The 12,025-nt window shown below is 50.2% G+C and overlaps 1 protein-coding gene across 1 annotated transcript in view; it reads left to right on the top strand.

Annotated features, from left to right (window-relative positions):
- LOC144250112 (dihydropyrimidinase-related protein 2-like) overlaps nucleotides 1-1,120 on the top strand; it is a 35,737-nt gene extending 34,617 nt beyond the window's left edge. The window contains 2 exon segments of the mRNA XM_077792559.1: nucleotides 947-969; nucleotides 971-1,120. Of these exon segments, the coding sequence (XP_077648685.1) occupies nucleotides 947-969; nucleotides 971-1,039 (92 nt within the window). The 3' untranslated portion in view covers nucleotides 1,040-1,120.
- The last annotated feature ends 10,905 nt before the right edge of the window (nucleotides 1,121-12,025 follow it).

Genomic DNA, 12,025 nt, shown 5'->3' with positions numbered 1-12,025 from the left:
TTTAAGGTTTCCTTCCTTGAAACTTCCTTCCCCTCTTTCATTGGGCCTGTGACCAGAGCTTCCCACCTTCCAGAGTCCTGCCATATGTTAAAGAAATAACTCATTAGATGTTTTTCTTGTCAGGTCTCTCTTTTTTTTTTCTAGAAAATTGCCATATAGGCCATATATAGATTACCCATTTTCAAAAAGTTTAATTAATGAACCTTGTTTTTGTCATGCAGTTATATAAAAGTGCAGGTCCCTCATCCCAAGTACTTGGAATGAGAAGTGTTTCAAATTTCAGGGTTTTTTTTTTTTTTTTAAATATTGGGGACACTTGCGTAGACATAATGAAATATCTTGGGGATTGGCCCCGAGTTTAAACATGAAGTTCACTCATGTTTTGTATCTACCGTCCACGATCAGAAGGAAATTCTATATGCTATTCTAGAGTGCATGTGTTCCGACTGCAGCCCCCACATGAGGCCAGCTGGGGAACTGTCCACTAGTGAGGTCACGTGGACTTTCAAAAAGTTTCAGATTTGGGAGTGTTTCGGATTTGGGATTTTGGATCCCAGATGCTCCTGTGTTCCTGCTCCTCATTGCGTGTGTAGGACTAGGAAACACGATACCAGAGAGGGAGATTGCTGTGTCCTCAGAAAAGCTGCCCCCCTAGGAACCAGGACAGGCTGCAGGGTGAAAAGTCGGGGTCTTATCTGTGGTTTTACTTCCCCACTAATGGATCCAGCCAGGCCTCCACGAGGACTGCTTGTCCTGGATGTAATTCTTGGGCTAACTTTGGTCCATCTCCTTTTTGGGGTTTGAGCTCATGTTTAAAAAAAAAAAAAAAACAAAAACGGAGAAGGCTGTGCCCGGCACCCCTTCTAGACTGCTTTTTGGGTTTAAAGCAGGAGACTGTTTTACTGCTGTGTCCCCTCACCCCTGTCTTCTCTCCCCTTCCCTCCAGGCGCTCAGATTGATGACAACATTCCCCCGCTGTACCACCCAGCGCATCGTGGCGCCCCCTGGTGGCCGTGCCAACATCACCAGCCTGGGCTAGAGCTCTGGCCTGCAGGCCACTGGGGAATGGGGGATGGGACACCTGAGGACATTCTGAGACTTCCTTCCTTCTCCTTCTCCTCCTTCTTCTTCTTCCTCTTTTTTTTTTCTTTTTTTTTTTTTTAAGAGCCTGTGATAGTTGCTGTGGGCAGCCAGTTCATGGGGCTCCCTCTTGGGCCCTGCACTCCGTCTCTCACTTGGAGTTACGAATTTGTCACCTACATCCCTGTACATGAGTACCACACCCAAGCCTAGCCACCCGTCCCCACACGGAGCTGCACCCAACACTCAGACATGCTACAAAGCAAACCCCATCGAGGGCACCCTCCACGGCGCCCCCCTGTGCCCGTCAGCATCTTTCCTTCTCATGGGGGGAGATACAGTGAATTGCCCAGAGCTGCCTTTTTTTCCTTTTCTTTTTAAATTTTTTAAAAAGCTTTTTTTTTTTTTTTTTTTTTTTTTTGTGGGGCTGGGGAGGGGTAGGGGGTGGGCTAGAGTTTTGTTCTTTTTTTTTTTTAATACTAAATTGGAAAGTCTGATTCAATATTAACACACAGGGTTTGAACTGGACATCCTAATGATGCAATTATATAACCATCATGCTGACTCAGGGGGGTTGGCAGACTCGCTTTGTCCCTCCTGAGAGGCTCCAAAGTGTCCACATCGCCATTCTGTAATCTTCTGGGTCAACTGTTGAGAAAGGGCAAGTTTTCTTTTTGGGCCTAGATTTTGCAGCAGATTAGATCTTTTGAGGATTCTCTTTGCCATTTTTCTGCTCTCTCTCTCTCTCTCTCTCTCTCTCTCTCTCTCTCTCTCTCTCTCTCTCTCTTTCTCTCTAGTGTTGTCAGTCATGAGTACCTTCAGATATCTGGCTCTTTCTCCATGTTTCCTCTGGCCCTTGTCTCTGAGATGGTATTTTTCCTCCTGTCCCCGTTGTCTTTTCCAATTGCTAGGGTAACAGTTTTACTGAGGCCAGAACCTGTCCAGCAGGACTTGAGCTTTGCCCTTGTGACCATAGTACATGTTATCCTGGTCCTGGAAGAGTGGTGCTACCCGCCCACCATCACGAGGAGGTGTGTCTGACTTTAAGACTCTTACCAGGTGCAGGGATGGGCTGGGTTCTCACCCACGCTGTCCAGGACGGGCCCAGTATGGAGCCACACAGAGCCAAGCATTGGAGAAAAATGCAGAGCTAACTGGCCCAATCCATAAATCCAACCCAGTAACCCGGTGAACCAGCCAAACGCAAGCCATCTACCACCTTAGAGGGGCCTTGGCCATGGGAGTCTGGCCCTGAGGGTCAGATCTTTTTTCTCCTGGAAAGTTTCTATATTGGTCCTTTTCCCTTAGGGGGAAAAGACCATTTTTTTTTCCCCGTTCAATTATTTCAAAAGATGTAATGCAACATAGGGAGAACTTGTCAACCCAGAAAATCCCTTGGAACTTTGACTTCAAGACCTGTTCACTTTGCAAGAGGAAAGAAAAATGTTGTATGTATTGTATGTCACATCAGGGCTGTTGTGGGAGAAAACCTTTCAAGTCCAGCATGTGGCCCACTTAGACCACGGTGGCCTCGTGTCTCACACTCCTCCCTTCCCTTGGCTCAGAGACCCCCCCTACACTAGCTGGCTGCTTTCTGTCCCTGCTGACTTGTGTCGCATTTCTTTCCAAACCTGTTTCCAGGTCCTTGTAAGCAGTGTCAGGTCTGCAGGCTTCTATGAAACCAAATCTCCTTTTGTCAAGTGCAACATCAAAACGTAGGTCATCACATCTTGACGCTTGTCTATCCTCACGTTTTGCCTTCAGGGTTATGGTCGGGGTTTTGGTTTGTTGTTGTTGTTGTTTATTTGTTATTTTAAAGGTGAATTGCACTTTTGAAAAATTAATTGGTTGACTTAATATATTTGTTTCTTTTTTTTTTTTTTCTTTCTTACCTTCACTTAGAGGAAATTTGAACAAGTTGGAAAACATTTTTGTTTCAATTCTAAGAAACACAAGCAGCTCGTCAGTATTCACTTGTCTTCCTGTTTTTCCTGTACCAGGTCATGGTAACTTTGGTTGTTTTGATTGTTTTCTTAAAAAAAAGAAAAGAAAAGAAAAAAAAACAGTTTAAAATCTGAAGATTTCCACAGGCTGTGTAAGCATGTTTACCTGTTGGCTTGCTGTGTGTGTCTGTTAAACGAATGTCATATGTAAATGCTAAAATAAATCGACAGTGTCTCAGAACTGAATAACTGCAGTGACTTGATGCTCTAAAACAGTGTAGGACTTAATAATAGATGGTTTTTAATCCTTGCGATTGTGATTGTGACCCCTGAGTGGAGGACCTTTCAGTGCTAAAGCTGATCATGTGTGTAACCAGAAGAGACTTTTGTTTTTGTTTGTTTTTGTTTGTTTTTTTTTGTTTTGTAACCACTGTCTTAATGGCAAAATAATTATGGTAAAAGACAAGTCTCGTGTTTATTATTCCTTAAGAACTCTGTTTTATATCACCATGGAACACCTAATAAAGCAAAATGTGGTTGTTTCAGGGGTGTGTCTGTGTTGGGGTGCTCAGGAGGTGGCTGCTTGGTCTCCAAAAATGCTTCTCCCCTGGATATTCACGGAAGCTCTGGCTTGGCTTGGTTTTGGTGACTCTACCAGTTAAGGAGCTCTCGGACCACATCACGGTGGCCTTGTCCAGGCCATAGGATAAGGTCTCATCCCAAGCAAAACTATATCCTGTGGGGTGCACGGAAGCCGAATGTCAGAATTTTTTTTTTTAAGTAGCATCTTTTAGAAATATTTTTTTAGTTGTAGATGGACAAGTGCAGCATCAAAACGTAGGTCATCTCATCTTGACACTCGGTCCCCATCACGGTGGCCATGTCCAGGCGACCTTTATTCATTTATTTTTATGTGGTGCTGAGGATCGAACCCAGTGCCTCACACATGCCAGACGAATGTGCTACCACTGAGCCACGACCCCAGCCCACAAACGTCAGAAATTCATAGAACACGTCCCAGAGAGGCCAGAGGTCCCCAGGAACCTGCTGTGGACATACGACTGATCCTGGGAGTCAGTGGAGCACCTGAGGTTCAGGTGGGGTCCCTCTGTCCCAGGGCTTCCTCCTTTTGTACCGTGGAAAACCCTCATGCTGCCTGGGTGCGTTAAAGGTGGGTGACTGAATTACGCTGACTTGAACCCACCCTTCAGCAGAGGAGCTGCTAGGGAACCAGAGAGAAAACCCCAGTGCTTCCCTCTACCCTCAGCCAAGGGCCAAGGGTGCGGCTCAGGGCCAGGTCTTGCTCCTGCAGTCGCCGGTTAACTGACACGTCGCGGGCATCGCCGCTCCTGAGAACTGCGTGAGGTGCTGGCCTTGGGTTCTGGGGCCATCATAGGGTCGAAGTCGTTTTCTCTGTTTTCCCCCTTCCTCCTCTTTTCCTTCCCTCCCTTTTGGATTTCTGTCCAAACTTATCCAAACAGGAAATGAGTGACTTACAAAAATATGTACCTGGTCCCAAGATTTCATAAAGAAAGACTCATCGGGTGAAAGGAAAATAAAAGCGGGTATCCCAAGACCCAAGTGGGTCGGCACTGAGTGTCTGCCCTGGGCCTGGAAACTTCAGGAGCTCTGAGAGCACTGATTTTGCCAGTTCCAGCATTTACAGTGACCAGTGACAAAAGAAATAAATGAGGCCTTGAGAAGAAATCGAGAAAATCCCGAGTCAGCTTAGAGGGAGAGTCCTGGGTCCTCTCGGTAGCCACAGTGCTGGGAGCTGCCTCTGTGGTCCAGTGGAATCACATCTGCCCAAAGAGGGGGATGAGACACCTCACCCTAATGTGTGAAGGCCTGCGGTGAGAGAAAGCAGAGACCCCAGAGCCACAGCCCGTCTCCAATGCCCAGACCACACCAATGTCCTCCCACACCTCAGAGGCTCAGGTTCCTGTCCATGCCAACAGAGGTGTGTGTGCACATGCTGCCCCACCCTGACAAGGGCTGTCCTTCACAGCCGACAGGGCCACCGTCTGCAGGACAGACCCAGCAGGAGCTCAGGCAGGTACGAGAAGCAGGCTCTGGCCCATTTGAGAAGAGGATTGCTGGGGCCCAGGTACCAAAGCTGTCCTGGAAGGGCCTCCTAAGCTGTGTCTTAGTGACTCCTGGTGGATGGCAAGAGTGGCAGGAGGCAGGCTGCAGGGGACTGGCCAGGGGGTCTCTAGAGATGGATCCGGGCACTAGCGCCTTGTTAAATGATTGGACCAGCTACATAACTTTGTGGGTGTGATTTACTCCAGAGGCACATTTTGGAGCATGTAGGAAGAGTAAGTGGCACACATAGCCTTTGGGAAGTGGCTTGGCCTTGCAGTGCCAGGAGTGGGAAGCTCCATTGTCTGGCAAGTTTCTGGAGCCCAAGTTGAATAGAAGGCCCATCTCTTCCTTCCCCCATCGATAGAGGTGGGCCTCAGCCCTGACAGCGCTGCTGATCAGGGATGTCTTCAGAAAACGGTTTCACTGCTGTGGGTCTGAGTTACCCTCTCTGAAAGATAGATGATGTTATCTAACCAGCCGCAGCTGAATCCCCAGCTTTCCTAGACCTTTAGTAAAGGGCAAGCCATGAATGGGGCGTGGGCAGAGCAGAGGCTTGCCAGGATCTGGAGGAGGCTGCTGCAGACAGTGTCCTAAATGTCTCTCCAGACAGAAATGATTAGGAGATGAAGACTGGGGATTGTCAAGGTCTTTGGTGGACTGCAGAGATTGCAGGACTGTGAGCCATCAGAGATGGTGTTGACTGCTGAACAGAGCAATCTGCTGGTTAAAGTCACCGTGGCGATGACAGCTAACACGATGTCCAGGCTCCGCTCTAAGAGCTTCACACCTAACTCTGCTGCTCTTCGCAGCAATGTATGAAGGAGGCATCAGGTTTGTGCTGTGGAGCAGATGAGGGGTCAGAAACAGCCCCACAACTTGCTCAGAAGCAGGTTTTGAGTCCATGCGGCCTGGGGCCAGTTGGTTTCTAAGGGAGAATTTATTATCAAAAAATGGGCATTTGTCCTCAACAGACACAGGTTGGAAAATATTCTCTTTTCGGAAATTAGGAAAAAATGATCTGAGAATATCTAAGAATGGCCAGAAAATTTAATAATAAGAGAAAAATGAAATGTTGGCCTCGTAGACAGCAATGAATCATAGAAAACCCTTATAATTAGATAAGATATTGATAGCAATGTGAATGTGTGAAATAATGGAAAAGAATCCAGAAAAGAGCCCAAATAGACACAGGGAATATAGCTGCACTGTGTCTAGCTGTCTCCCCACACTGAAGTAGGAGAGGGAGACACTCAAAGGCTGGAGGAAATGGGGCGTGTTTTCAATTGCCCTTATTCACTGTTGGTGGGAAAGCCCTGGCTTAGGAGGGGGAGGGGGAGGGGGCTGGAAAGTGCCAGAGGAGAAGGCCTGTGGTCTGAGGCCCAGGGAGGAAAGGGGCAGACAGCCCTGGGGCCATCACCAGGAGCCAACTTGAACTTGAAAGTGGGAGGGCTCTGGTAAGAAGTGAGAGAGCCAACCCCAGCACAGCCCCAGGAGGAAATTGGGGAAGGATGAGGGTCACTGAAAGCTAATAATTCAATTTTAGAGCTAAGATTTGGGGAAACTGTTGATTTGGTAAAATCATGAATGTGTGTTTGTACACGACTGAGTAGCATGATTAATTTTATGAGGATTTTGAAAAAGGACATAAAAATACTTTGGAAAGGACATAAAAATACTTTGGAAAGGGCCCAAGAGATAGATAGGCACACGCACTGACACTTAGTTGAGGTTTAGCTCTGGAGGGGGCTGGTGCTCACAGGAGGGTCATGGGCTCTGGGCACCAGGAGCAGTGGAGGCTGTGAGGTGCAGCCTCCCCACGGGGCTCCACACAACCCGCAGGGACCTTGTGGGGAGCGCTGGGAGAGTGAGGAGGAGCAAGCCCCAGGGCTTAGAGTTTCATGGTTAAATAATTGATTACATGGAGGTGCCCCGTGTGATGGTGTTTGTCAGCTAAGCCTGGCTTAGTGCTAGAGTTCCACACCCTCCCCCCCATCCTGGGGCACCTCATTCTCCATGCAGCCTCCAACAGGAAGCAGTGGGGGTGGGGGTGCCCAGCGGGAGCCCTGTGTCCTCTAGCCATGCCCCTGACCTGGATCACATGTTTGCAGCTTTATCTTGTGTCTCTTTCCCCAAATCTGCAAAACGCTGAATGCACTCAAAGAGTTTCTCCTTAGGCTTCTGTTCCATCAAGGGACCCTGAGAGAACCCAGGGTGGACCCCCAGGAAGGAGGGGGCAGGCGGGGAGGACGAGCTGTCTGGCTGCCCAGCTCTTCAGGACCTGCAGTCCAAGGGAAGAGGACCTGCAGGGCGTGGCACCAGGGCCCACTTGCTGAGCGCCCCTCCTTGGTTTCTCCAGCATCTAAGGCCTGGGCAGGGCCGGGGGTGGGGGGTGATGCTCAGCTCTTGGGGAGGCCTCTGTTGGCCCATCCCCAGGGTCAAGGGGAAAGAGCAGGCTGTTCTCAATCTGTTGGTGGCATTGAGCGCCCTCTGCTGGAGGGAGACAGTCTGTTTTATTATATATTTTGGAGAGCAGCCAGGCATCCCTGGGGTGGATTGGGGAGCCCTCCTGGATGGAGGGAGGTGGGCTCTCTGCTTCGTCTCCACTCCCTCTCCGGCTTTCCCACACACCCCTGCCCCTGCACCGGCCCTCCGACTTCACGCACCTTCAGCCTCCCGACCTCGCCTCAGATACCAGCCTCCCCAGCACTGGTACCCCTTTCTCTCCTCAGTAGTTATCCCCGTGTCCCTCTGGGCATCCTTCTTCCCCTTGGTCAAACCCCCACTCCTCAACTCTATAGGTTTTCGATGATCAGTAAACTTGGCTCATCTTCACTAACAGTATTTTCCATCGACTCACTTAACACACAGCGGGTCCTCCTTTCTGAGGACAGAGTCATCCTCCCTCCCCTCCGGCAGAGGTTCCTTTGCATCCTAACCTCCACATTCTTCAGGATGGTGGAGGGTTGGTATTTTGCTCAGCCTTGACACTTAGGTCCTCTGACTTTGCATGACTACAACAAAACACCCGAGGCAGCTAGCTTACAGAGACCAAAGCCTTCTTCAGGTCACCATTTGGGAGGTTCAAAGAGCAAGATCAGGAGGTGGCATGTGTTTGGCCTCTGGCAAGGGAGACAGATGCTGGCACATCGTGGTCAGAGCACATGGAGAACAAGTGATCTGTGTTGAACTGGAGTGGGGGGGGGAGAGGCAGAAGAGTGTGTGGGGAGACAGGGAGGGGGGGTCCCACTTTGAGGGCACACACTCAGTGACCTAGGACTTTCCACTAGGCCCTCCTAGAGGTCCCCATGGGGGGTGCTGAAGGTGGGTGGGAGAACATTCAGGAGGTGGGGCCTATTGGGGGACGTAGGGGGGCACAGTGTGTCCTGGGAGGATCTGTCTTGTCCTCAGCAGTGCCCGCCCCTTCCTGGGTACCCCATTGCCTTCCAACCTGCCCACAGCGAGGGGCTGACTATGGACTGAAACCTCTGAACTGTGAGCCCAAATCATATTTCCCCCCCTTTTCTCAGGCACTTTGTCATGGAAAGTTGCCAGAAGGGGGCCAGGGTGCGGCAGTAAGGACCTCCCTGCAGCCTTGGGGAAAGTCCCAGCCCCGAGGCCCCCCAGGATTGGCTGGCTCAAGCACCAGAATGAAGGCGGAGACCTAAAATTAGAAGGTCCCAAAGGGTGGCCAGGAAGCCATGGCTGAGGGGTTCCTGGGGGGAACCAGGGAGCCCAAGGCGGATGGGCGAGCCCCCGAGAGAATCAAGAAGCGCTCCCACCCGGTGTCTTAGACGAGCTGACTCGGTGGGACTGGCTCTTCCCGGGAACAGACTGAGGCTTCCTGAAGACCGAGGAAGGACAGCGTGCCAGGCAGACGTACGGGGACAGAAATACACAAAACTGTCCCAGTCTATTACAAGGAATGACCAAGTCTCACTGGGTCGTGGGAGGAGCCAGAGACCACGCTGCGTGGGCGGGTGTCCCGGCTCAGCTGGGCCTGTGGACCAGTCATTGAAATGCCGGGCCTCAGTTTCCTCCTCCGTAGGACAGGCCTCATAATAGCACCTCCCCCGTGGTGGTTGTGCGGCTTTGGTGAGTTGGTGTGAAGGGACACTAGGACCGGCGTCAGGAAGTGGTCAGCAGGTGCTGGTTATTATTGTATCCAGGGCGCCCCTAGCTTTTCCCTCTTGGATCTCCTCTGAGCCTTACTCCCCAGCTGCTCTCCCTTTTATCTATGTGCAGTTATCAGCTGGAGCCCAACGAATTTGGGCTTAGACACCAGATCCAGACCTGCCCCTTGCGGGCTGTGTGCCTGCGTCCCAGCTTCCTTCTCCAAGAATTATCAGTGTTTTCCACTCTGTCAGTTTATAGGGAGGATTGAATAAGGTATCTGGTGCCTGCCCATGATCAGCACCAGGCAGGTGCTGGCTTTTATTGTTCTTTTCCTTTGAAGGAGACTGTAAGCTTGTTTTGGGGGCAAATAGCCTTCAATTCTCGGGGGCCACCTGTTCCTGGGGTGGAGGGAGGGCTCTCCTGTGTGAGTCTCTTCTAAGTGGCAACAGTGACCCCAGGCCACTCCAATCGCAGAAGCAGTGTCCTCCAGGGGCCTCCTCTAGGCTTGCAGAAGAGGAAGAGGGAGGTGACGTCCAGGTCCAGCCTGGATACAGACATAATTTTTGCTCACATCCCATTGGCCAGAATTAATCTTGGGGCCCACCTGCAGGCAAGTGGCTTCCTACACACACAGAGAGAGAGAGAGAGAGAGAGAGAGAGAGAGAGTGTGTGTTTCGTGTTTCTCCAAAGGAAAATTGGGATGTGAGGCCTGGAAGAGGGGTGGGTGCTGGGCTGGCAAACACCGTTGATGCCAGTGCCCCTTGGTTAACTCCAAACGGTAACACCTAGGCCAGTGTCCCTCATTAGATGGTGACCTTATCACCTCCATCTGAGAGAAGAGGGTCTGTAGTGTAGTGTGGCTCTTCGGGCACTGGGTCCCAGCTGTGCCTCAGAGCTTTCCTGGTCATATCTCAGCTGCAGATGTGGCTGTCCTCTGTGTCCACTCCTCCGTTCCCTTCACGGGGGCTTACCTGGGGAGGAGAAAGGACAGTGGGGTGTGCACACTCACGCCAGGAATCTCTTTGACCCTTGTGGAGAGGCAGCCGTCCTCCAACCCCGCGGGCAGCCCCCAGTGAGGTGGAAGATGAATCCAACGAGGTCTCAGTCTAGAGGGGAAGGAAGACGGGCAGGGCGATGATTGTGACTCTGGACCCCAAGACACGCAGGCCGGAAGAGGTCGCTACTGAGGGGATGGGAAGACTTCACAGGGAATCAGTTAAAATATAAAAAATGGAATTAAAACAAACAAACAAACAAAGAAGGTGAAATGACCCACAGAGCTACCCGAAGGACTCTCAGGCCCGGTTCCTCTCCACGGGAACCCATCTCCCCCTTGCACTCAGGGTTTTGATGTTAACTCCTTGGGGACCAAGTTGACCAGATGTCCTGTTTCTCTGGTCCTGCCGTTTATGCCCCCAACTTTCTCTTTGTCTTCAGTGACTCAGTTGCAAATCTGGGATGGGGACGCTTATTGAAATTTTATAATGCTCTTAAAGGATCACCCCACTGGCCATCTTACTGCCAGTTTTTCCGAGTTTTTCATCTTCTCTACACCCCACCTCCATCCTGCCACCATCTACCAGGCACCTTTCCCCATTTCAGAATAAGCATCTTGTCCCTCAAGGTTCTTACTTAAAAAAATAGTCCGTTGCCAGCTTGCCTCTAAATGTGTGATTCCTTTAAAGGCATTGCCTTGTCTTTCCCCTCCTGGATGAGGATCATCTTGGTTGACAGAGTGCTGGTGGGGAATTGGAATGAGCCTGGAGCTGGCTCTGGCAGGTTGCACAGTTGTCCACTAGATGGCAGCAGTGTATGAGCTGTGCACCACCAAGTGCGAGGACCCTGGAGAGGACTTGGCCCTACCCAAGGCAGGAACGCCTGCGTCCTAACCAGCACCCAGCCAATCTCATGTGAACTGGTGCTGGCATCCTGTGTGGGGACCGAAATGACTCCAGCTTAGAGAGTTATGTATGATGTGAAGTGGGAGTGCAGATTGGACAAGTCACTAAACAAGTGGCTTGGGGACAGAATCTCAGATGGCCCAAGTCATAGGTCTTCCTGTTAGAGGTGACCTACTTTCCGATAGGGTGGACAGTACTGTCATCACTTGTCCAAACAGATAAAATGGAGGTCATGCCCTTCATCTCCTCTTGCAGCCTGCTTTAGTGCTTCATATTGATGTTCTGTAGTCAGGGTCCCCAGGTCCCAACGCATTCTCTGAAGTCCCTGGTGACTGGCCAAACTGCTGACCAACTTCACCTTGTTCTCTCCTGGCCCTGACTCTCCTCCCACACCCTCCCTGGCTGTCTTTTGACACATGATGCCCAGAGGAGTGAGGTTAGGCCTTGTCACTTAGGGCACCTGGAAGGCGTGGCGTCCTGTGTTAGAGAGGAGCTCTGCTTTCACTGGGATGAGTCTGTCAAACACTTCGATGACAGGGACAGGTGACACATTCACTGCTTATGAACTGCTGAGATTCTGGTCATGAATGTGGGACATTCTCTCTATTTGGAATTGAAAAATTGAACTGAAAAATTTTCTCTTGCAGGTAGTTTTCAAAAATGTCTTTTTAAAAATTTAGAATAGTTCTGAAGTGTTGAAAAATTGGCTAAGAAGATGCAGAGATTTCCCACCTACTCCACGCTGAGTGTCTCCTATCTTCAACACCTTGTCTAAGTGAGGTTCGTTTGTCACAATGAAAGAACTAATACTGATACATCATTTTAACTAAACTCCATGCTGCTCCATATTCCTTAATTTTAACCTCATGTCCCTTTTCTGATTCAGGTTCCTGTCCAGTTACT

The sequence above is a fragment of the Urocitellus parryii genome, chromosome 14 (genome assembly GCF_045843805.1).
Source record: "Urocitellus parryii isolate mUroPar1 chromosome 14, mUroPar1.hap1, whole genome shotgun sequence".
Classification (NCBI taxonomy): Eukaryota; Metazoa; Chordata; class Mammalia; order Rodentia; family Sciuridae; genus Urocitellus; species Urocitellus parryii.
Note: the sequence above shows the minus strand (reverse complement) of the source record. Positions and strands in the feature narration are given on the sequence as shown.